The 26,961-nt window shown below is 42.3% G+C and overlaps 1 protein-coding gene across 8 annotated transcripts in view; it reads left to right on the forward strand.

Annotated features, from left to right (window-relative positions):
• Positions 1–26,961, forward strand: part of PARD3B (par-3 family cell polarity regulator beta) — a 792,385-nt gene that overhangs the window by 434,153 nt on the left and 331,271 nt on the right. For all 8 annotated transcript variants that reach the window (XM_059727094.1, XM_059727096.1, XM_059727095.1 and 5 more), the window contains one exon: positions 19,456–19,641. In XM_059727094.1, coding sequence (XP_059583077.1) covers positions 19,456–19,641 — 186 coding nt within the window. The remainder of the gene's footprint in view (positions 1–19,455; positions 19,642–26,961) is intronic.

A 26,961-nucleotide genomic window follows, 5' to 3' on the forward strand; every position in this document is an offset into this window, starting at 1 on the left:
GGAAAGGGGGTGCATGCTAGTGGTGAGGCTCTAACCAGAAACACAACCACAACAGCTCCAGAGGTCAGCAGGAGCCCCACAGGCAGTGCATCCTGTAGCCACTGCCAGGAGCCCCTGTGAGCAGGGCTGTTGGGGAACAGAGGCTTTCAGACTCTCCCTGCATGTCTGGCTCAGAGGTCCCGGGGTGGGGTGCTCTGCTGTGTGCCCCCAGCAGCCCTGAGCCTCATCCCCGTGGGGGCCCAGGCTTGTGCTTCCCCATGCTCCCCAGGTTCTCCTAGTCCCTTCCCACCCCGCCGGGGCATCCTTAGCCCTCAGTGGGGTGCAAGGGGGAAATGCCTGTCAGGGATGCGGCTGCTGCCCAGGGTGTGCAGATGGCCATGGGCTGGAGGCAGGTGAAGCCACCAACAGAGCAGCCAGGCAGCAGCACTTCCCAGGGCACAGGTGAGCTGTGTTCTACTCATTCTGCATACCCTTTATTACGTATTTAAGTACCCTTAGGGGTATGCGTACCCACCCGGTTTACAACCACTGCCTTACAGCAAAGAGTAAATATTCTTTCAAGGGCTGGCTTACATCTGACTGCCATGATTAAAATCTAAAAGGTGATCAAATTTGTCCTTCAGATCTGACCTTCATTTAGATTTTTTTCTCTATCCCCCCTCTATACAAGTATTGTGCAATTAAGTGGTTAATTATGCAGTTCCCTTAAGATCATGTAGAGTAGCTATCACACAATAAAAAGCTCCAACCAGCTATAAAGTTAGACCTTGAAAATGTGTGTTCACTTTATAGGTGGTTGCTGTCGAACTTTAATATGCATGTGTAGCAGGGTCTCTTGTGCAACTGCAGCCCTGTCAGCTGACAGGGCTCCCAGCCACAGGGGTACACTGTGCCCAAGGTGAAACCCCCGGGCCTAGAAAATTGCAGCTGCTGTGATCCCCATGTCTCAGGGGTGCGTGAGCCCTCTGGGCCTAGAGGATCACAGCAGCCACAATCCCCAAGGCTAGGGGGTACCCCCAGACACATGCATGCAGCTGGGACTGAATCCCAGCTGCATGCATGACAGGGACTTGACAGGGACTTAACAGGGCTCTCGGTCCTGGCTGTTTGTGTAATGCAGCTAGGACCAAGAGACCCATCAGCTGTGGGACTCTCAATCCCAGTGGCCGTGTGGAGCCCAGGATCAGGCCCATGTGGAGCCCAAGGTCTGACTCCCTCTATACCACCAATACGGCATGATTGGATCTAATGCGCAATCCCACAGTCACACTTCCTGCCATGCACATGTGGTATGGCAAAGAGGCATGATAGTAGATCACTCATTAGATCCAATAACGCCTTTTTCTGCATCTGTAGAAGGGGCCTCTCTGAAAGAATGAGGCACCGGTAATAGTCCTTGTAAAAACAGTGACAACATGTGACTTCTAATACAGTACTGTAGTCCTTTTTAGCTTAGTAAACTGAAATACAATATTTTAATATGTCACATTTATACTAGATGCTTTTATTAAACCACTTGTTTTAATTAGAAGCCTTTTTGTAACATCTGTTTGGTAGCTCACTGCAGAAGCATGGCTTACCATGCTGCTAAGCCACCAGATGTTGGTATTAATGTGGTGATTGGTGGAATTCATGAGACATCTGAAAATAGTCTCTGCAGAGGTTTAAAATATCAATATTAGTTGATTTGGTTTTGCTGTTGTAATGTGTTAGGTTTTTTTTATTTTATTAAAGCCATATTAGACTTATCCTCTGGTACCAAAGAAGGGACACTACTTTTTGATAAGAGGAAAAAAAAGCCTAGCACAACAAAAAGTTGGGGGTTTTTTTAATGTCCAGTTTAACAATAGATGCTTCTAGAGCAAATTTTACATTTGGTTGACTATTGGAGTACCTAAGTTCAGTTCAAGTTTTAGGTGATTTGAATGGTTTGTGACCTTGATTTTCTTGGACTCTTCTATGGCTCTTCACAGCAGATAAGATTGGACAGGAAATGATTGTTATAGCTGCCTTAAATTGCAACACTTGGTATCCTTATGGTAGGACTTTCTATATTGCCGTGTTTCTCAACCTGTGGTACCCTGGGGGTACGCGAGACACAGGCGGGGGTATGCGGGTGCTGCATTTTGGTCTTTGCCTGCTTGGGCCAGAAGTTCCGGCTGCTGCCCCTCTCACGGTGTCTGGCGCACCAAGGGTTTCACCCCCTGGTGTCAGTGTGCTAGGGGATAGGGAGGGAGGCCCTGTGCAGGCTGCTTTGCCCTGGGCCATGGTGGAAAAAGTGGGATTCGGCTTGCAGCAGCAAAACCGGAAGTGTCATGGTGGGACTTCTGGTTTCACTTTTGCCGTGTCGATTGGTAGGGGGTACGTAAGATACCAAAGGTTGAGAACCACTGTTCTATAGCAAAGTCTCTTTCTTTGAAGCTCATGCACTGAAGGGCATTGTTTACTCTTCAAGGTTTGTTGCAAAATTATTTTATCATTCTTGTAAACTCAAGAAAGAATATACTAGCTGCTTTGGTATTAGGCCCTATAGTAATTAGGAAAATAATGAAAGGTGGCATTCTAGTGTCTGTGCTCATAAGAGTTTGCATTGCTCTTCTTATTACTTTACCAGAAGACTTACCAGAAACCTTGTAAAAGGCTACACCCAGGAACATTTTAATGATACTAAATTGGATAGAATGCTGTTTGAGAGTTTTGCCATTCTGATCTTATGGAGATAAATTGCTATCAGATAAAAAAAAAATAGATATCGAGAGCATTATAACTTTATCACAAATCTCTTGTTGGTGGTGTTCAATGGTGAGGATTATTTTATACTGTAAATACAGGCTTTGGATTGCTGTGTATTGGGAATGATATGACACTAACCCAAGCTAAATTAGCTTCTAATAGACATCTGATTGTTTGAGTATTATACATGAAATAAAACACAAAGCACACTCTGGGTGGTGGTGTCATTGCTCAGGAAGAGAATAAGAGGATCTTATGAGATTTCTTTATTGAAGCAGATCAGTAAAGTAGAATTTGGACCAACCACAGACTGTCCTTCTTATTATCCAGTTAGCCAGATGTTGGGAGTAATTCATGACAGATGTTGACAATCTAACAGCTGAGTAAGGAGCTGGATACAAAGCTCAAGGGATGATCTTGATTTGCTTAATTACGACAGACTACAGACTGGCCTTTCATTAGTGATTCTATAAGGTGCATTTGGGTTTAAACTCTGTAACGCTGCGTTCAGCATCTAAAGGAAGTTTAAAGATTAGAGAAAGAAGACTGACTTACTGATCAGGGTTGGGTTTTCCAGCTGTTATCAAAGTAAATGGAACACACATCAAACTACGACTACTGTTCTAACATATTCTGAAAGTATACGCGGAGTTTTGATCATGTATGAATATGTGTGCATCTCTTATTTTCCCCAGAAGAAAGTGTGATCATTTAAAAAATGATTTAAAGATAATTTTCCTTCTTTTTCTATAATAGTAAAATAAGATAAGCTTCTTAAATAGGAACTGGCTGCAACTTAACCCAGTCTGTGCTGGGCTCCTTTGCATTCCTTGGGCAATGCCTTTTAAAGATGCTCTTGTTATTTTTAATGAGCATTCAGCTTACAGGCTGTGTATACAGCAAGGCAGAATTATGCCCTTCCACTGAACTTGTCAGAAATAATAAAGCACTGGAAAGATTAAGGTGCATTTTTCTTTATTTTAAGACATGGCATACACATTATTTAAGTTTTGCATGTAAGTTGTTTGTTATTTTAAAGATAGCTTTGAATCATCAGTTCTAGTTGTGTTCATCATTTATTTGTTTTTTTACCATATTCCCTGATTCTTGGAGGAAGGGGGGCGGGGGAGCAGGAGGGAGGCTTTTTTATAGCGAATGGTGAAAGGAGAAGACCTCGTGTAGTGTCACCGCTGACTTTAATTCCTGCATTCTTCCTTTTATACATAAACTATACAGAATAGAAGGAAATATAGTGAGAGGCAAGTTCAATTAGGCTCTTTCTTCCACTAACCATGTGATTAACTTGTATGTTTCAGCCTCTCTCGAATTAATTCTTTGCACTACCTTGAAATTCTTTGCCTGAAGGAGGGTGTCTTCCTTGCCTGAAATATTGTGCTTTTTTATTTATTTTTTTTAAGTATTATGTGTATGTGCCAATATGAATGCTCTGTTAAGTTTCTCTGTGTTCTTTTGTACATTATGTAGGGATAAAACCTTCCATGATCTACATTTACATTCATCCCAAAGCATTTTATGAACTATATACATACTAAAATCACCTTTCCTACAAGAATTTCTTTTCTGAGAGCCTCACTTCTGGGGCTTGTGAGCACCATTGATCTGGAATAGCCTAGAAAGCAGCAACTCATGGAAATACGTATATACATCTTTGTAGCAGAGCATTTTATGTAGTGGCTACCTTAAAACTTTTCAATCTGTATCAGTTAAAAATATCCAGTTATCTCAGTATGTGTGGTACTAATGGCAGCAATTATGGGAATAGTTAGAATACTAGAAATACTGAGTTAAAATTATTAGTAAAACTGCAAATTTTTTTAGAACAGTTGGCAATTTTTTATGGAATCACCCTACTTAGAGGAAACCCCACAGCACAAGCAATTTAATTTCCCTTTCTGACTGACTAGAGAGCAGGTCTTTTTCTGTAGTAGATAATTATTTTTGTACCACTTTGTAGTAACAGAGCAAGTTTTTGCCAGTGTGTCAATCCACAACAAGAGTCAACAATATGTGTCAAAAGTTGTAAAAGGAATTAAATCTGTCTGGATCTGGTATTGCTTTGAATCCAAATATCTTAAAGGTTGATCTTGAACATTGGTCACTGGACATTAAATCCAGTGATGACTTGGATTTGGGATATCAGGCTGCCGCTGCCTATTTTTCAATACCTATGAAGAACCCTTAGAACATCTGTGTATGAGATATGTTTGTTTGGCAGGATCAGCTTCAGTACCAGAGAGCTGACTTGACAATGAGTTGACACTTTCATGAAATATGGTACGGGAGACTTATGAACTGGAATGAAAATACTTCATCATATGGCCTTATATGTATGTACTGTAATCCAAATTATAGCATTTACTTGAAATCATGATTTGCTTTGGCCATAGTTAAATTCAATTGGCAGTTATAGTGATTTATCATCTACAAGAGTTATCAGGCTTGGTTCATTTACCCATCAGATATTATTGAAAGGGTCCCTTCTGGTCATAATAGCCATGAAGAGATCTATGAAAAAATTCAATATATGCTTGAGCAAATCTCTCCAGATTGGATTTGAAGCTGGCAGACAAGATTTTATGGACTGCCTAAGGGGTGCTTTCTTTAGCATCTCTCCAGTGGTAGCTAATAAATCAGCAGGAAAATAAGTGAGATTTGCATGTGGCTGATTGTCTACCTGGAGTATTCTATAAGCATCAGGTAGTAGCACAGCCCCATGCAAAATCCATTGTGCAAGTGGGACCCAATTCAAGCAGATGGTCTCCTTAAAATATGTGGCATGTCAGTAGGACAAGTTACATGATAAACTACCATATTTTCTTGCATAAAACCCACACTTTTTCCCTAAAACCAGCTGGGATGAATTAGGATACTCATTATATATAAGGAAAAAGACTCCTTCTAGGTCTGGAAATTTAGGGTGGGAAGGGGGACGGAGCAATGGCAATAGTAATTGCCACTTCCCTGGAAGCCATGGCAGTTAACACTGCCACCGCTCCCTACCTGCCTTTTCCAACCCCCCACTACCAAATTTCTAGACCTGTGGGGAGTCCCCCTCCCCAACTGCATGCCAGACTGGGATGGTGTGCAAGCTTGGTTTACAGCGAGACCCAGCACATTGGGTCCAGCCCAGCACATAGCCCTGGACCTGGTACGCCACTCCATAACCAATGAGCACAATCCCAGAACCAGTACACAGAGTCAAAGCTGGCAGGCAGACCAAGTTCTCGGGTGTCAGACTGGGTCCCCACCTGTAGCATGCCAGATCAGGTCCTACTTCACAATGCAGCCCCACTGCTGGCATGTGAGATTGGGCCTTGCTGCCCTATGTGGCCCCAGAGTCAAAATGCTGGATCAGGCCCCAGTGTGCAGCTCCCAGCCCCAGAGACCCCTGACCTCTGGTTTTTACCCATACTCCAAAGTAAGATTTCTCCCCCTACCACCACCCTTTTTGGAGCCTTCCAAAAACAGGGTGTATGTTATATCTGTAGGTATGTTATATGTGAGGAAGTATGGAATTTAGCTAAATTGCTAAATTGTTGGAATTTAGTCTTAACTAGTTAATTTGCCTCCCAGTCTACTTTGCAGAGGCCCATACTGCACAAAGAGAAGTGAGACTGCAAAGTCAGGTGTTAAGGGGGCAGTACAACACTGAGTTGTTATTTATAACAAAATTCTTTCACAAAGACAAACCATTTTGTTTGATAAAAATTGCCATGAGATTTTGAATAGGCATGCAGAGCAAGCTGAAAGATCTTGGTGTTTAAAGTCTTCTCTGACATCAAATGGTAATCTGTGAAATGCAATTTATCTGCCTTGGAGGGACAAAGAGCTGAATCTAGTTCTGTCAGTATTCAAAGCTGTGATTCCAGGGAGTCTAGGTATTTCAAACCAAAACTATTCTATCCAATATGACATGAATTTGCAGTGCTACATTAATGTGAAAAATGTCCGGGCACAATATAACATTCACCTCTATGCTCTTTTAACAGGAGGTACCATTAGTGACTATTAGTTGGTATTAGAGTCTGGGACACAGATCATGTTTAAGACTGCTTACTAATATTTAAAGAACCAAAAAACCAAAAATGTGCTTTACCAGAAGAAGCAGTGAGCGCGACTTCAACCTGGCTCCACAGCGTCTGTATAGATCGGGCACTTCAGCAAGGCTTTTCAGCACTTTTATGTGAAGCTGCTTCAATCAGTACTTAGCTGATTCAATCAGATATTAGATAAAAGTGCCAAAAAAGCCCCAGTAAAGTTCCTGTTCTATACAGGACTTTCTATTGGGCAAGCTGAGTCCAACTAACGTGCTGTGTCTTCTGGCCATGTGCTTGCAGAAGCGCATTGAGTTTAATGTAAAGCACTGTTTTTTGTTTTTTGTTGTTTTTAACATCTGTAAGCAGCCTAAAAGTGTAAACCAGACTTTCAAGGTATAAAACATATTCAGCAATGACTTTTTGCTTATTTACTTTTTGACAAGCTTACACTAGGGCATTACCTTGGGTTATTGCTTTCAAAAGCATTTCCGTATATGTTTTTCAAACTACAGTGTAGGTTTTGTGGTATCTCAGTAAATAACCTGTCACTAAAGTGTTGGGGTTCTTTTTATTTTTAATTATGCCTAAGCTCTTGGAAAGAAGACAAAGTATATTGTAAATAATGAGATGTCTTATTTTCAAACCTTTCTGTCAAATAATAGTTATGTGGGACTGTGAGTCAGATATTGCTCTTTAACCTGTAGAAATACTTGCAGAAATCAGTAGTGAAAGCCCATAAATGTCTTATTTCCTTCATAAGCCTTTGAAAATAATCCTTGGGGGTCCATTGCCTCTTGCTCTGTGCTCTGAATGGTACTCAAGGGAGTTGGCATGTCTTATCAGTACTGAGCAGCCCAGCAAGGGGCAGCCAGCACATTGAAAGGCCATCATAATGTGCTGGTCAAGGGCATCAGGCAGGTAGCGAAAGGCCTCTTGTTGTGTTAAACAAATGCTGTTTCCTTCCTGGCTTAAATGGGAGCTAATTTTTGTAAGCTTCTCCTTTTGGCAAAAGAACAATAGGGATAAATAAGGCAGCCCGTCAAGTGAGGGAGATGTTCATTAGATGATCATAAATCCACAGATAGCAAAGTGCAGTGGTCAATAAGTATGGGCATTCTTTCAATTAAATCTTTTATTTAATATAAGTGGTGTCCCAGGATAAATGGAGGATTGAGCACAATATTGAGCAGATATAACCATGAAACAGACATATTAAAATTATACAATGAAAAGAGCTTATTTGAAAAAAAAAAAAGTCATCAATTCTTTTTCTATTGTAGACAGAGGGAAGCTTTATATTGTGGACAGCAGAGAAGTTTGAAAAGTGTATCTGTATCCAGTATGCAAAGAAAACTGTGTGCACAAGGAATGTAAAAGTAGACTTTTTAGACTGTTTGGTGGCTTTTAAATCATAGCCTCTTAATTAACTAGGGTTACCGTATGTCTGGGTTTTCCCAGACATGTCCTCTTTTTTGGCCCCTTGTCCTCTATCCGGGCAGGTTTTTTAAAATACAAGCAAATGTCTGGGTTTCTGCTTTGCCTCTGCTTTTGCTTGGGGCTAGGGGCAGTGGGGAAGCTGATTGAGTGTCGGGAGATCACGTGCTCTGCACGCAGGCCCTAGCAGCTGCTGGAAGGTGTGTGTGTATGTGTGCGAGCAAGCTGCTTGGGCAGCACAGCTGGGATGGAGCAAGGGGTGCGGCTCAGAAGTGTGGGGCATCGGCAGTGCTGGAAGGTGGGGGGCTGCGGGTCGGGAGTGAGCGGCGTCGGCAGGGCTGAGGTGGGGGAGAGGAGCTGATGAGTGAGGGGCAGTGGCTGGACTGGGGGGGTAAGGGGCTGTGGGTCCAGAGTGAGGAGCACCAGGGCAGAGCAGGTAGCTGCAGGTCAGGAGAGAGGGGCTGAAGGGGGCAGGAGACGCATCACTGCCCCCCTCCCACAATCGTATATCCCTTCCACTCCCCTGCCCCCCCCCAGGTGTCTTCTTTTTTGAAACTGGAAATATGGAAACCCTAAATTAACAAGTCAGATCTATAACATAGATGCACTTGTGAAAATAAAACCCAACTTGAAAGAGCTATAGTTAACTGCCAATTTAAAATTTGACATCTGCTATGCTAAATGATAGTTTACTGTTTCACGTTTTTCTACTATTTAGTTGTATTCTATTGTGGAATCAAGTGTGTTCTCACCTTTTTTTAAGTAAAGTTCATAAAGGAACTTTTCTGGTCACTTTAAACATCCTCTAAATGTGATAAGCAATAGTTATCATCACAAGGTTTTGGTGACAGCAAGGAAAAGTGGGGTGGAGGGAGGCAGTTGGTATTTTGTTAAATAGTATTCCTGTACAGTAACGGATTATTGAACTACTCATCTGTGCTGGGTTTGAGAGCAGAAATTTTTATGCAAAGAGCATTGGTTTTACTGATTTGACAGCAAATGAATTTGCATTTTGAGAATATTGATCCTGTTAATCACTCATATGAAATAAATGATCAGAACTGGTGCAGATTAGCTATATACAACATACAATTAATTCCATAAATCAGCAGTAATAATTAAGAGAGATTTGATTACAATAAATGTTTACTTTTTAAATTAATGTTACATCTATTTCAAAACATGTAGTTGCAAAGTAACACTAGCTATCATAACAATCTAACCACAGAGCATTTCTTTAAATATGATTGGGGATCCCAGGGTCACTTTCCAACTCCTTGCCTACCCCCTGCCCCTCACCTGCACTTCTGCAGTGATGTGCCCCTCCCATGCTGCACAACCAACCCCACTTAAGGCAGGCACTCACTAGGCCAGGGTCCAAAGCCAGAGCTGAGCTGTTGCCTGCCCCAGGTAGGTACTTGAATCTAAGATGAGGATCCCTCCTCCGCCCCCTTTAGGTTGATTGGGGGTGGGGGAGCCTCATCTTGAATATGAGTAAATATGATGTGCTGTTTTCAGCTGTTTTTGCATTTGCCACAATGTAATTATTTGGGCTGAAATATTCTCTATTTGGTCCCTGATCCAGAATGATTTCTTTGGAATCTCAGCCAAAACTGACTAACTTTTTGAAGACCAGTTTAGTGGAATATATTGCACCATTATCAATTACTTCTTTCCCCAGTGTTTTTCTGGTTTTTTGAGAGTTATTTTTCTTCCTGGGAGTGAGGGAAAGGATAAAAATTGACAGGAAAGTTTTTCTGAGGACAGAGAGATGCCTTTTGCTTTTCTTGTGAAAATTGTGTGAGATTTGGCCAAGTTGTGAACCACTTAGAGGCAGTCATGTTAGAGGCTAAGACTGTTCCCATAATTTTTTGATCATTCTATCTGCACTGCACATGTCCCTCAGCCACGGTGGCTTCTCCTTCTTGAAGGGGGTCATACAAATCAGAGCCCCCAGACAAAGCACATAAGAAATTACAGAGCTGCCTTGGTTTTACAGAAAAAGTAACTCTAATAAATTAGTAATCTGTTATTCCTAATAATTTATTAAGAGAGTATGTAAGAGCTGCTATTGTGCTAGGCACAGTACGAAGTAAACCGTTTACAATCTTAGAATCAAAGTAGACAAGATAGCAGATGCAGGAAAGAGAGAGAACTCACAGGCACTATCAGACCCAAGTCCCATCCAATTAGTCAAGTTGTATCTTGGAGAGAACCTCCCAAATCTCCAACTTTTTTGTTGTCTGTAAAATCAGATAGCTTAGTTCTTTACTGTATATGTTGCCTTTTAGTAGTCAGCTCACAAAGGAAAAGGAAACAGCCTACCAGTTCTAGGTAAAATTCTGTTATTACTTGTTAACTCATGTTATAGGAAATGTGTTGCAGTGATTCAGATTGAGTAGAAACCTTGGTAATGACCTACTTCATGTGAAGTTTGGGGGTTCTTTTGGGTTTTTTTTAAGAAAACGTGTTAAATTAATGCAACATTTAGCAATCAAATTTCGGGATAGCAAAACTGATGTTGCTTAAGCATAACCTGAAGTTATGTATGTCCTTCAGTTTCATGCATGTGTCAAGGTAGTTTAAAAAGTCAGTGCTTTGACTTCCCATATTTGAGTTTGAATATGTGTGGAGGCTTTTTAGGTATCACCTTAGCCACTGAATTTTCACCTTCCTCTTCAGTGCAACATAATTTTGGCACTATGCTGTACTTTAAGATCTTCAATGCAAAGTCATGTTATGTATTGCGGAGGAAATTTTACCTGAATTATTTGCTCAGGAAATTCTAATACAGCATTTGTGTTAAGAGAATTCATAAGGAAATCCAGCAGAAGCCAAAGATTATATGACTATTGCTGGTCACGGTGCTATTTTGAACAGAAGCTTATCATACCATTGTATTATTCACACCATTTTAAAATGACCACAAATTATAGGATGATACTGATGTTGAAGAATATAACTGAAAATAAAGGTATTTCTACCAGAATTCAAGACTTACTGCATCAGAGTAGCTTTACCAGACTATAAGTCTTTCAGCTCAGGGTTGCTGCTCTGCTGTAAAATATTGATGCACTGGGACAATGTTCTAGCAGTGTCAGGGAAATTTAGGCTTTGGGAATTCAGTTCTCAAAGCTGTTAGGAGCAATGAATATTCATACTTTCATACTTCAGGAAACGGCACCATCACTCATGAAAATAGTTGCCCAGTAAAGGCAGTTAGCTGGTTCTCTTAGGAAGGCTGCAACTCCTTTGGGCACAAATGAGGGGGCATCTCTTATGAAGAACAGGAGCATGGGGGGTGAAAAAGTAAAGTTACTGGTATGTGGGAAGGAACCACAATTTTAGGAAATGCATATATATTCCTTCCCTGCCAATAGAAACAACTGTTTTCATTCCTATATTTGGGGAAGAAATCTCTGCTTGTTAATGTTCTTGCTGTTAGATTCCATTGAACAAGTCATGTATGATATGTCTTAAGTGGAAGGGTAAGGACAGGGCTTCCTTAGTCTTACACTGAGCTGTAGCATTGACCTTTACTTGTGAAGCACATTTCCTGTTTCATTCATCCTGAGAAGGGTGGTTGTCATTGAGATTTTATCCAATTTATTTCATGGATAGCTAGCGTTTGGCTTGAAATCCTACATGTTTTAACCATAATTTTATTTTAAGTGAGGTTTAGCTAGTTCTTTTAAGGGAAATGCAACTATTAAACCAAGAAGAGGCAGTTTTTAAAATTAAATTAGCTCCCCTGCATATGAAATTCTTGCAAATGATAGTTATGGGAAGAGGGTATTAAAAGGAAGCTAAAATGAGAAGTTTTTGAAGTAACGTAGGGTTAAGCAGCTGTTGTTTAAATGGAACTTAAATTTACTGAGTTTTTCTTACAATTGCATTATCTGATTTCCAAACTAGTAAGGTTTTTTATTCTGAAATGTTATGGATTCCAAATTAGGTATTGAAAGTAGCCAGGGTAACCTAATACTGAAAAGGATTTAATATTTATGCCTCATGTTTTACTGAACACATTTTAGCATCTCTGGTTTAGTACAGATAGCATATCTAGGCATACAGATGATAACCCCACTGGTAACTATTTTAAGTAAATCTCAGAAATTTTACATAATGCTTAAAGAACTGGATGAGGTTTTCCAATGTTTTGGGCAGTTTACTTGCATCAGAATCTATCACTGGACCCATTTACTTTTAAAAACAGTGTCATAAAGCATGCATTTTTACTTCACCGTGATTTCAGTGAACAAATATACACCAATTGCCACTAACAACATTGTTTTGTAAAATACTCTGCTTCTTACAGAGCGGTGGCAAAAGAAGAAAATACAAAACAGTGAGCAAGCTGTTCAAAGTATTGAAAAGTCTGCTTTATCCAGTCTGTCTCTTCTGCAACACTGTCATACTTTAAATGCTGAGTAATTTTCCATCTTCTATACTATAAAATCAGAGTTAGAGCCAGGGTCTGTTCTGCTGTGCAAGAAGAATATTAGTAAACTGTGAGGGAAGAAGAAGGCTGGCAGGTAGCAGTGGATTCTGCCCTGTTCAGTTTCAATGACTCTTTATTTTATGATCCAAAGGGATGGTTTCAGGAAGACACTAGGAATATATAAGTTAGAAACTACATTTAAGACTGAGAATCTTATACAGGCAGATGATATGGAATTGGTATACTGATCACTAGAAGTTATGTTCATATTTGACAAACATAGATCAGTGCAAGTAGCAGGTAAGCAAACAAGTGATTCGGTTTACAGAAGGAGTTTAGGCTGCTTTGTGTGGAAGTATTTCCCCGAGAAGCCAGGATTTCTTTTTTGTTTGGTTGGGGTTTTTTTAGTAATCTAGCTTGGTTCAAAATTGTGTGCATCTTTTTCTGTTTCTCTGTTCAGGGTCAAACTGATCACCATATTTGTGGTCAGGAAGGAATTTTACCCCATGAGCAGATTGGTATGGACTGTGGGGTTTTTTGCCTTCCTCTGTAGCAGGGGGGCATGGCCCTCTAACCAAGATCTCATCTTTTGAGCATATATTGACACCATTTCAGGGCATTGGCTGCCATGGTTCCCCTGCTTTACCTGTGACAGGTTAAGGCATTAGGTCTGTGTTGCGTCAGGAATGACAGTCACTTCATGTAGAGTTTAGATTATGGATTATATAGAATTGACTGAATAGGGATGATCCTGCCTCAGGCAGGGGGTTGGACTAGATGACCCTTGTAGGTTCTTTCCAGCCCTACTTCTCTATGATTCTAAGTGCCCTGAATAGAGGATCTGATGATCCTCTTACTTTCTAAGGTGTTCACATAGCTCCCATCTCCATAACATCAGAGTACATATGCTAAAGTTCATCTTTCCTTGAACTAATCCTGGGTTTATCTTGGGATTTATGCTGCAGTTTATGCCCCATTTCAAGTTTCTTGTGACTAAAACAAGGTGCATTTTAGATGAAGGACTCCGTCTCTTGATCTATAGTGTTGTGACATGCATCTCAGTAACAGATCACCAGATGCTAGCAGCCACATTGTGGCTTTCATAATAGCACATCAGTGGCAGGTAACTCTAGTCTAATGAAAACACTTAATGGAGAAAGTAAGAGTTTTGAGCCTCCTGATTAAGTGACTCGATCACTGTCATAAGTTGAATCAGTGGTACAGGCAACACAGAAATCAGAATGTCTGACTTCCAGTAATGCACTCCAATCAATACCAAACCACTCTCACTGCTTTGTTTTAATTTATTGACTTACAAGCCTGTTGTTTCTGTTTATTATGGTTTGTTGAAAATTCTAGGTGGGGCTGGTAGCACAGTGTAGCACGAAGGTTACCCAATACTTCATACTGTAAGCCCACATTTTTGGCTGCTTCCAGCTTTGCCAAGTTTAACCATTTGAATATTTCCATGACATTTCCATGTTGAATATCTCCCTCACCCTGCTTTTTTGAAAAGTTCAGCTAATTTGAGAGAAAACACCTAATAAAAAATACATAGTTATCCAATGTTAAAATTATTGTGGTGCTCTTTTTTGGAACACTCCAATGTCTGTATGCCTTAATAGCATCTTGAAATTTGGAAAGGAAAGTCTCTGGGCAAGACAATTCTGCATTGTCAGTGTGCTATTACCAGAGCAATCCCAAGCACTCGCGGGCTGACTATTCCTCCTACACCCATACTTGAATCTTGGATATAGGCTTTTTCCTCCCACACCTGTCACAGGCCAGGTAGGCGCTGTGAGTGTATCAGCCGTTAGGCTTCTGGGTTCGGGATCGAGGAGGCAAATCGGGAGTGAAGTAAAGGCAAATTTACGTATAGCTTAGCATACGACAGTTAACAGAAAGGTTAATGTGACAGATAGTACAGTAATAAAGAGCTAATAGTGAATAATAACAACAGATAGACAGAATGACAAAGAGTTCTCACATGGGATTGGCAACTTATCAGCAGTCCCTCTATGCCAGGTGCACGCCAAGGTGTTCCATCGAAGTCAGGCGTCCCCAATCAGTGCTGTCTGAGGGGTCACTGGACAGGTCCCTTGGTCAGGATCCAGTCCTCGCTCACATTGGGAGTCCGGGGTCCAGGCTTGGTACAGCAATGGTCCTTCTGTCCCATCCTTCTAACTGGTCACTTGACATGCGCGTTCCTTTATGCCTTATCTTAAGCTAATCTGTTGGCTTTAGAGCCACTCACAATCTTGCCCTATAGCTGTTACCTTATGGGATCAAAAGGTGTTAGAAATTATCATGAAAGGTTACTGGCCAAACTCGGGTTCACCCAATAAGCAAATTACACCACATTACTTTGAGGTTTGAAATTAGCATTACTCTTCCCAAGCTCAACCCCTTGGTTTCTTATTCCCTGGATTCCTAGGAATGTGCTAATTTATGTTAGGTGGTCAGATCTTGTTACGGCTGACCTTTAAAAAACCTCTTAGATCAGCTAATCTTGTAGTTCTGCTTATTTTTGGGGTCCATGATCAGTGCAAACAGTTAGATTCAACACTTTGGTGAAATTGTGACAGACAAATTCCACTTGCAGGTTGCAAACTTGCAAGCTTTGCATTAGCTACTCTTAACTTCTGAACAATTGCCTGGATGTCTCCAAGAACATATATTTATTGCTCATGATGATAACCCCTCTGGTTCTGGCTACCACACACACCTGTGCTTGAATCCTGGATATAGGCTTGTGATAAAGATAGGGCATCCTTCTGTGACTACTCTTGACACCTCTTTCTCCAGTGTGATCACGTGTTCAACTCCAGAGCAATCCAAGTGGAGTGTGTGTTTGGGAGCGGTAGGTAGGGTGTGCTCAGGCTTCCTAACTGGAGCAGGTTGTCACCACAGTGTAAACATATACTCCTTGTTGAGCATGTTTATTTTGCCATCCCTATGAGATTCTGCCCAAGTGTAGCCAAGTTATATTGGCCTTTAAAAAGATGCAAGTTTCAGTTTCTTGGTAGAGACTTCCTAGAATGTAATAGCTAAAATCTCCAGAGTCCATCCCTGCTAGTGCAAAGAACAATCAGGCATATCCTAGCCCAAGCTGCTCTGGGCCAGGATGGGGCTTGGCACCAGAACCGCGAGCATGAAAACTGCCTCTCGGGTGTTAGATGATGCTGGACCATATAGAGGAGATAAACCACCATGTACAAATGTAGAATGTGCAAGAATCTGACCTAAGTTATTATGCAAAGGACTGGGCAAGAATGTGGAAGAAGAAAAAAGATCTGGCAAGGAGTCAGGGGACAGGGAAGCTTGTCTGACTGGTCAAAGAGACTTGAATGGAAACAAAGACCACTGACTTGTTGATCTGCTCAGGTCCCTTCTGACCATACCAACTATGAAACTATGACTCTCCCTATTTCTGTGCTGTCAGTAAATATCTGTAACATGTAGTATGGGACCACATCGTATAGAACAAGGTACTATTGCTGTACACTTTTAACCTGAGTTGCAGAGAGTTGTGTGAATCTAAAGGTTCTAGCCTTGCTGATGAACTTTGTGACTGCTGATGTAATGCCAAGTAATAGAATTCCTATACAAAAAGTATTAGAGTATTACACGATATATCAGTTGCATATCAGATCAATACCAATGAAAGGAAAATTAACATTATCAGCTATTGGCGTTTTTTTGGTTGATGTAGCTGATAATGCCACTGGTAAATATAATGTGCCTTCTGGCCAGGGCTCCCTGATGCTGCATGCATGCACGCAACAGCCATACCCGTGACCAGGAATGCAGCCAGCCAGTGTGGGGAGCAGCACCCTGCAGGTAAGTCTGCGGAGCGAAAGCGGCGTGGGGGGGGCAGATTGAAGCCCTGTCAATCTGCTCCACCCCCAGATTGAGCAGGGAGTGAGCCAAGGCAGGGGCAGGTTTTACCCAGCCAGGGTGGTGAATGGGATCCTGGGGCTGGAAGTGGGATGGAACCATAGGCGGCTTGTCCAGGGGGGGCAGGGAGGGAGGGTGGGTGGCAGTATTGGGAGGGGTGGCTGTGGGGGAAGGAATGGCAAATTTGGGGTAGCTATAGCCCTCCCAAAATCCCCGCAACACTGCTTCTGCTTGGGACACTCCGCTTTGCTGCCTTTCCCTAGGAAGTCCTCCGCTGTGGGGTGGGCAGGGGATTCACAGTCAGCACAGGGCTCCTGAGGGAAAAGGCAGCAGAGTGGAGTGCCCCAAGCAGAGGTGGCACTAGGGGAGCTTGGGGTGCTATATCCACCCGAAAATTCACCTTAGCCTCCCCACCCCGTAGTCACCCCTTGCAGCACCACCACCGCTGCCCATCCTGTGTAGATGAGCCTGCCCTGCTCCCACCCACTCCAAGCCCAGCCCCAGCCCAGTGCCCCCACTGGGAACAGGCTGGTGCTGCCCCTGGTCATGAGCCTACAGCAAGCAGCTCACCTCCACACCACACACAAATTCAGGGGACATATATACCTCCTGATTCCTCTCCTGGGGGGTGCATGTAGGGGTGGTGTGCCACCCCTCCTCTCCACCCTCCCCATGCCCCCTGGACAAGCCACCCACAGCTTTGTCCTGCTCCCTTCTCTGGCTCTGGGGTCCCATTCAATGCTCTGGCTGAGCAACAGCCCTAGCTCCACTCACTCCCTCACCATGGGGGCCTTGATCTTCCCCCCCATACCTCTTTTCCCCCTCCCCCCACCCTTTCCCCTCCACCAACTTACTTGCTGGGCACAATTCTCCATGCTGTCCAGCTGCATTCCTGTAAATTGGTTATCGGATCGTTATCAGCCAATATGGCTGGTTAATAATTGGCTATTGGTATCAGCCAATAAAATCTTTATCAGTGCACCCCTAAAAAGTATAACACAGTATTGAAGTGGGGTTGCACTGAAGAGGAAGGTGAGAAATTCAGTGGCTAACGTGGTATCTAGAAAACCTTTACATATATTACAGCTCAGATATGGGAAGTCAGGTGCTATACATGAGGGGGTTAAACATATTTTATATTAGTCTGAGTTCCGTGCTGATTGAACATAATAATATGGATTTTAAGAAGGCAAAAGGCTGGTTGTAATTAGGCAGAACTTTCCTCTCCCTTTGCCTCCTCCCCCCCCCCCCCCCCCGCCCACGCCTATGCCATTAGCACTTAATTGGTAAATCATCGAGGAGTGCAAGGTTTGGGGTATAAATTGCATCCTATCTATAGAGCTATTCCCTCCAAATTATGTTGGAGGAACATTATCAAAACAGTACTAGAAATCCACGCACCCCTTCTGTGTGGTGTCCATTCTGTGGTTTATCAGAACACTTCAACTGAATGCCTTTGAAAAATACTAAATTTAATAATCTTTTTTATATAAATAGTGTTTTCCTTCAATATATACTATTTGTCTTTATTTGTTTTCTTTTAATGTTGTTTCTTACACTACTGCAAATGCTAAAAGATGTTCAAACAGAAAACATACAATGGTGATTACTTTAGGGGCTTGTATGCACAGGGACATGACTGTGAACAAGCTAGGATATGAATTTAAAATGCAATGGCTATTCTGCACTAACTCTGTGTGGTTACTCTAACTCCCTAATAACAAGATGATTTTACAGTTTAAATTAATCAAGTTGATGTCATTATGATGCCATATAGTTGGATTTGATTTTTTTCCAGCTTGGTGTTTTTTGTGCGTTGGGTTTTTGTTGTGGTGGTGGTGGTGATGGTTGTTTGTTAATCTGGGAATGAACATTTTTTCTGGAATTTCATAACTTTTGAGTGCCTGTCTTGATAACATTACAGAAGGCAGGGTAGGTTTGTACCTTTATAGACTAACTAAATACGATATCTAGAGAGAGCACAAGCTTTCGTGAACCCAAGTTCACTTCATGAGATGTTGTTATGACCTCACAAGCAACCGTCTTAGCAAACCAAAATCTAATGGATTAATTTAATCAAAAAAGGGCAGACTTTTACTGTTGAATAGAACCGAATAGGAAAATTAATACAGAATAGTTATTCCACCGTGATCTACCCTACCTTTGTTTATGGGTAATTTCTTCATGTTGATAAATTCTAAGAGTATAATAATTGTGCAAGCATATAATTTTTCAGATTTAACTGTGCAGCTATCATTAAAATCCATAATAGTTTATGTAAGCCAAAGGGGGCCAGATATTCTGGCAGGTGTGCCACAAATTGGCCATGTACCCTCACCAAGTACCACTCCAGTCCCCTTATTCTGCTTAAACTGCTTTTCTGTTTTCTGCTCTGCCTTCTGCTTCCTGCTGTGCGGCCTGTCCTCTCCCTGATCTCTCATGTGCCACTTACACAGGCTGCCCAGGCCACTTGTGCCACTCATGCTGAAGGGTGTTTACCCTTGATATAAGCTATTTGCATAGGTATTTATATACATTTGAAATAGAGGGTCCTATATTGCAATACCTGACCTGATGTTGAAGTAGTTCTACTTCTTTTCTAAATAAGCATATTGATTAAGTATTTTTTTTAAAATAGTGCATGTAATCGTGTGACCATGTGTCAGCCACTTGCCATGCTTCAGTATCCAGAAGTTAGTCATCATTATTGTTATTATTGTTGTTGTTATTGTTATAGTTGCTGTTATTAGTAGTAGTAATTATTATTGACAAGACTATTTTTAGCTACATAAGCATATCAAAAAAATTATGTTATTCAGGAAATGTAGAATGGGCTATGTGTATATATTTCCTTTTTTTCACCACTACATTCATCTTCAATTTCTCCAACAGAAAGGAGAGCCCAATTGTAGTGTTCTTTCACCGGAAACCACAGAACAGCTGACATTTGAGATCCCTCTGAATGACTCTGGTTCTGCAGGACTTGGTGTGAGTTTAAAAGGCAACAAATCTCGAGAGACTGGGGCTGACCTTGGGATTTTCATCAAATCAGTAATCCATGGAGGAGCTGCTTTTAAGGTATGGAAGAATTGCATTAGTTCTTGGTAATGGTTACATTCAGATGTTCATATATTCAGTTGTGATTCTGGTTCATCTAGGCGTCTTTTTGAGGAATGCTTGTCACTTGCAATAGAGTGCTGTTCTAATAACAGTGTTCCTCTCTCTATATATGAATATATATGATGTGTATATATATATGAAATAATATATGAAATAATATATTTAAACTTTTAATCCACAAATGTTCACCTTATAGTTAAGGAGGCTCAAAATGCTGCTTGACTTTCAAAAAACCCATTTTAAATGATGGTAGAATTATGACTATTTTGAGTGAAACTGAGGGAGTGAAATTCACTTTGAGTAAAATTTTCAAACATGTCTAAATGAATATGATTTAGACTTCCTTATTCATATAGGCACTTTTGGCAATTCTGCCCTTTGTCTTAGAATTGAGGTTTCTGTGGATGTTGAAGAAGGTAGAACGCATGAACTGAGATTAATGATTTTCTTAATTTTAATAAATACACTGATAGAAAATGCTCCTGAGCTGGTTTAACTGTATGTTTGCCATTTTGGTGTGAGATTTTCCCCTGCGTGTTTAACAAGAAAAGTTTTACATAGGCTTGATGTGTAAGAATTGAAAGAGGACGACCAAGCTTAAACAGATGTCATGAGGCATATCATAGCAGCAGTGGTGACTGCAGCAGGTCTCTCTTGCTTGCAGATTTCTGTATTTGAGGTACATATATTTAGAATGATTTATAACTCTGTGGACTCAGGGAAGGAAGAGAGTAGGGTAGGAATATTAATTAAAATGCTAAATTTGACAAGCTTAGAATTTCAAACATGGGGGAAAAATGTTTTTCTCACTGTCCTTTATGCTCTACCACTGCCTCCCCCCCCCACCTCCTTTTTATGTCACCTCTGTCGTTTCCATGTCCCTGTCCCCTGCATATCAGTGAGGCTCTGCACCCTGGGTGGAACAGGCAGAAGCAGGGGCTAGTTGTGGCAGGTGGGATGACGGTGCTGATAGCTGCCATTCTTGTACCCACTCAAAATGGATATATGAGGCTGGTGTCCTGGGCACCCATTGCTTGTTACATTACTGCCTCTGGTTATCTCTGACTTCTCAAGCTGAGAATTCCCTGTTACCTTTTGCTTCTAAATCCTTCAGCCTCCTCTAGACTTGTCAAAGTATGCCACAGAGTACCTGGGTCTCTCTTATCTAGTAAGGTCAGTCAGAAGGGAATTCCATGGTGGTAGACCTCTGGAAAGCATTTTAGCTGTTACAGTAAGAAGATTCAGTGTAAAGTATAATGGAATTGTCAAGTGGGGAAATTGCCTCCCTCACATGATCTAGGAGTCAACACAAGCTCATTGTGAAAATTCAGGGCTCTGTTGCGTTCTGTGAAACAAAAAAAATATAAAATGTAGTGTTTTCTCTCCACTGATTTCATTCTTTCCAGAGTTGCAGGGGTGACCCGTAGATCTGTGAAGCAGCACCAAAGAGGCTGAAATGACAAATTTATTTCACGTTTAAAAGAATAAAATTTCAGCAGTCCTATGCTATGAAGGATGATGTGTTTAATTTGTGCTGGAATTTAAAAAAAAATTGTCATATTATTTTAACTAATAAATCAAAATATTATTGGTAATATAGAAAAACATGGCTTAGCTGAGGTTGACGTCTGTTGAACAGAAGCTAACAATTATTGCTGAGTTGATTGTAACCTGGTATATCACAACATTGTGACTTGTTCAGATCTTTCATAAAAGGAAGGGCTCTTGTTTGTCTTAATGTTTAAAAAGAACTCAAGGACTTGTTCGTGTTTAGAAAATGTATTCATTCTCAATATTTCAAATAAAACTTAAATAGAAATAACTTTCTTCAAATTAAAAACAAATCTATTGGTAACTTTTGTCTTTGTACTCTCTCAGCAGCTCCTAACCATTCTGTTTTCTGTACAAATATCTTTAATTCAGTTCATGTAAATTCATCTTCTGATTCAGTCTGCTGAATAAGGCAGTTCACAACATGAAAAATTACACGATCACATATTTATAGCTGATGTTTAAATGGCAGATGGCAGTAATCAAGGTGTTAGCTTTTATGTGCGTGGTTAACACTCAATTGCCTTTATTTACCTTTCCATAGAAAAGGGGAAAAATTGTGCTAGGACTAAAATCAAATGAGCAGGAAAGGAAGTTTTTATTTCCCATAGCTTCATTGTTGGGATTCCAAACATCAGAACTTTTCCCTTGTGGCCTACCTCCTTTACCAATGAGATGAGTGTTTTTCTTCCAGCCTTAGCAGGACCATGTCCCCAAGTGTGGCCATGGAGCCTCCTGGTGGCCATGCAGCTCCTGCCTCCCTACTCCAGCTCCTCAGGGAACCATCCCTTTTCCTTTCCTGCCACACCTTGTAACAAGGGGGTACTTGTAACAGGGGGGTCTCCGGGCACCCGAAAACATAGAACATCCCCCCCCCCCTGCTTTTAGGGCAGTTTGCCCCCTGCAGTGGCCTACTAAACCTTGATGTAAATGGATCTGTAATGCAGGAGGCTGCCCCATTTTCAGCCCTGGTATACTGGGTCAGTCACATAGCTCTGAGCCACCCCTATACCATGTCCCATGCATTGCAGATGGCATCCTATATTCCATGCTACTCCCCCGGCCCCTCACTGGGCCACAATTGGCCTCTGGCCCGCACAGGCCTCAGGCCCCACTTGGTGGGCCTTGGACCCTTGGTCCCTTGCTGGGCCACACTTCATCCTCTGACCCCTCACTGGGCCACACTTCCCTCTCTGTAGGCTTCAGGCCCCACACTGGGCCTTGACCCCTCTCTTGGCGTCTCACCCCTCAAGCCTCAAGTCCCTCTCTGGGCCTCTCACCGTTCAGGCCTCAGGTCCCTCCTGGTGGACCCTTGGCCCCATAGTGCTTTTCTGTTGCTGTGTGCTCCCCTAGCCTTTCCCCCTCCATTGGGTAACCCACAAGGCAGTGGTGGGGGCTGAGGCTTTCCAGTGCCCCATTCTCACTTTCCTCTGGAGTGTCCCACATGTGGCATTTCTTGGAGGCCGCCCTGCCACCAGCAGGACCACCACATTAACCAGCTCCAGCATGATGCAGTTTCAACTCCTGCCCAGGATGAAAAGGAACCTCCTCCATCCCCATAGTTCCTACCCTAAAACTCTGGGTGTTACAGGAGCTGCAGTCTTCAGGCTGGGCAGTGTTACTGCTCCAGCTCCCCAGATGTAACTGCCAGCCCTGCTACCAGGGTCTGAACTTATACCCTGTCTGTCCAGCCCTCCTCCAATCAGGTGGCCCCCTGCAGTCAAGTGACTACATAATTGGGCCTGAACCCACGGGCCAGTTGCTCCACAGCCTGCCTGGTGGTCTTAAAGTGGCAGGCACAACCAGTGCAATACTGCAGTACAGTTGTGATGTTAAGGGAGGCTGCCCCAGGGTCCCAGAGTGAGCCCTGGTTCACTTTGGCCAGCTGGTATCTCTTGGACCTGTCTGGCCCCAGTCTTGCACCTCAGGCCCAAAATTATGGCCCTCTGCCCCTATTGGTGCCTCAAGGCACTAGTTGCATTATGGGCTAGATTCATGGCCTCTGCCCTCCCCTGTAGCCATGCCCATGCCTCACAGATCTTAGTCGGTGTTCATTTGAAGGGGACCTCATGGCCCCAGTGCAGCTTTGGACCCTCAGGTCCTTCCCAGCCCTGGCCTTTTTATTCTGGCTGCACCTTGCGGTCCAGGTCCACTGCCCCAGACCTTGGGTCTTGAGCCTAAGCCCTATCTTGCACTTGTGTGCTCTGAACCCCTAGCCCCCATCACGTGCTCTGGGCCAGCCCTCAAGCCTTGGGGTCCCTCCCCCAAGCCAGACTGCTCTCACTGTCTCAGCCTTGGTCCTCTGGGTCCCCGATCCCAGGCCAGGTTGCTCTTACTGCCTCATCCCTCTGGTCCCTGATCCCTAGGCTAGGCTGCCTGCCACTGAGTGCCCCACCAGGCCACCCCTCTGTGTGCTCCAGTCTGAAGCTCAAAACATAACATAAATGCAGAGAAGCTGCTTCATAAACTAAAAGTTTTCCTCATTCAGGGTTAAGGTTGCCTGCAAGCTATACCTCCCTTGGAGGCCTCTCACCCCAGTGCCCTAGGGTGGCTAAGGTGCCTGCTTGTTGGTCTCTAGCAGCACTTTTCTCTTGGGGCAGACCCCCTGCTTGTGCCCCAAAGCCTGGTATGTTGATCCCACAGGGGTTTCCACTTGGGCTTGATAGCCAGCCTGCCCTCCTCTGGTGCAATAGCCAGCTGCTTGCTGCAGCAGCTAGCTGCTGTCCCTCTTAACTTTACATTCCAATTTGTAATTGTGAGGGTTTACAGCATTTTTTTATTATTAATATTTTGTAGTATGAGAGTACAGGTGTAATTAGGAGTACATAACAGATATTTATATCAAATGTTAAAAACATAATAGTTCTTTTCACCTTCTTCATATTTCCTGCACCAACTCTTTCTACTTCTGTTGTTTATCACAGTATATTTCTGTTTGTGGAGGGTGAAACTATAAAGAACATAAGGTGAGAAATACACGTACTGTCTTTCATTCTAGGGCCACTGCTTATGTTTATTTTGGTTTCTCCGCCCACATCTGGTTGCTTCCCACAGTACCTTGGGGATGAGAAATCACTATATAAGGTAGTACTGAAGGGATAAGTGAATGGTAGTTGAACGCTGTAGGATTTTCATAGATTTTAATCAGTAACAGTTTGACTTTGTGTAACTGAGCCCCAAGCAGTATCCAAAGCATAACCTGCCCACCCAGTCCCACTTACATATGCCAAAGTTGGAAAAGCAATGGTGAAACCACTCCAGGGACTTCCAACGTGGCTGCTCGTACAATCTGTTTCTGGCAGTGGTAACAACTTCATTGTATCACTGCACTGCCCACGTCAGAGAATAGCTGGGAAAAGGCCACTTGAGATTGGTGCTCCCTAAGCAGGGACTGGCTCCTGGGATGAAAATCATGGCTGTTAAGTTAGGCATCTAAATTTTCCATAGAGTGGAGGGGAGAGTTAGCTACCTAGGACAGGGCTTAACAACAGACAGCAGGCTGAACAAGGGAGCATTTAAGCTAGCCAAAAGGAAACACAGGAGGTTGGGTGTCAAAAATGTTTACTTCTTTTCTCATGTTTGGCAACCCATCACAGCCTTAGCCTTAAACCAGGCATCTGTGAGAGAGTAGGATGTACAAATTAAGCTTCCTATGTAAGTATGGCAATAGTCACCTAAGTCAGCATTTCTCAACCCATGATTTGTGACCCAAAAGTGGGTCACAAGAATATATGAAAGGTCATGAAAAACTTTGAAAACAGAGAAAATGGAGAAAAATGTGGGAAGCCATGGCTTTTCCCTTGCAGGCTGGCAGAGTTCCAGCCTGCAAGGGGCTGCTTCGTGCCCCCCTGCCTTACACCCCACCCCCTCTGCCCTACACACCCACCCCCTGCTCCACACACTGGGGAACTGGGGCCTGGGTCCTGCCTGGTGACTCAATCCAGCACATGGGACCATGTCATCTGGCCCGCGGGACTTGGAAATTTGGTGGTGGAGTAGCAGTGGTAGCTAGTTGCCTTCGCTCCCGCCACTGCCAAATTTTGAGATCTGTGAAGAGCACCACAGATGACTCAGCTCCATGGTCTTATTTGTTGTATTATTAGATGTTACAGCTTTGGAAAACTATCTTTTCCCATATGATTACAGTTTCTTTAGAATCCCATGGAGACAGAGTTTGCAGATCAGCTTGAAGTCATCAGATTATTTCTTACCCTTTTACAGACCGCAACTGGCAGAAGAAAACCAACACATTTGTCTAAGCATTGCAATAGATGTAATCCTACAATCCTCCTTATATTGACCAAATAAATTTAATGAACCAGAGTTTAAAATCTTCTTTCATCAATCTCTGTTTTTGAGAATGAAAGGAATGTATAAATTTATGTATAAAATGCAAACATTTTGGTTGGCTGCCATTATCTGTTATAGTCCATGTATACAGGGTCTGAAGACAGGCCACTATTTTTCAGTTATTTCAAAATTTCAGCACACTGGCTTCACACTGATGCCTTTGGCTTTAGCAAGCCTCAAAGAATCCCCGTAATACAAATTGTGAAAAATTAAGGGAATTTTTTTAAAGATCTTCAGATCATTTCTGAAATGTAAAATGGGAGTACATGTTCAAGATCAGGGGTGGGCAAAATGCGGCCCAGGAGCCGGATGTGGCCCATCAGGCCATTCTATCTGGCCCTCAGGGCCCCTAAAATATTTAGAAAATTAATATCCATCTGCCCTGGGCTGCCTGTCATGCAACCCTCCATGGCTTGCCAAAACTCAGTAAGCGGCCCTCTGCCCAAAATAATTGCCCACCCCTGTTCAAGATGATACTTTTGTTGCACCTGATTGACACAAAATGGTGCAATAAAAAATGTCTTTATAATCTTAATGAGAATCTAGTAGGTTTATAGAACTCTATAGAATTAAATCATTTCTGCACTTTATGATTGTACCTTTACGTCCCACATCTACCTCCTTTCTTGTGGGGTTTTTTTAATCTTCTGCTATAATAGCTATTTCCAAATATTATATGATTTTAGTAATAACACCTTTCATCTGAATTTGAGTTGCTAAAGTGATCACTGGACATACTTGTTTAAATGTATCGCCACATTCTGTAATTTCACTGTTTTTAATTTAGCTTGCATTATGATATTCTGGCAGAATACTTTATTGTGGTCCTCACAAATACATCACCAAAAAGAAATGTAGCAGAACCACTGCTATAAAATTTACACAAAAGGGAGGGACTCTTTCTCCCTATATGAACATGCAGCACTACTAGCACAGTTAGGCTCAAGTCTAACTTCTAAAGGACCAAATATGAATGATAGTTGTTCATTGAATGGGATGGCCAGGAAGCAAAATTGACTGTACTGAATGCCATTAAGAAGTCCATTTTGAGTCAGGGGGGAAATGTTGAGTATGCCAAGGAGATGGCTAGATTGTGCTTTTGATGGGAAACTCCATTAGAGTGATATAGTTCTATGGTCATTAGTAGAATTCAAAAACTAAGTACCTTGCAGCCAAGGATTTGGTGGAATTTACCTCTTACTTTGCTTCCCCACTTGGATTCCCTTCTGGGAGAATAACCACTCTCCCAGTAGTAACCATGAGCTTACAAATGTTCACATGTTTTCTCCCCCACAAAAAATGGCAATTCTAGGACAACAGTATGCCATCTCTAACCCAGAAGATGTCACTTTCAGGAGAGTTTCTCCTGGTAGAATT

This window comes from Alligator mississippiensis, chromosome 4, assembly GCF_030867095.1.
Source record: "Alligator mississippiensis isolate rAllMis1 chromosome 4, rAllMis1, whole genome shotgun sequence".
Classification (NCBI taxonomy): Eukaryota; Metazoa; Chordata; order Crocodylia; family Alligatoridae; genus Alligator; species Alligator mississippiensis.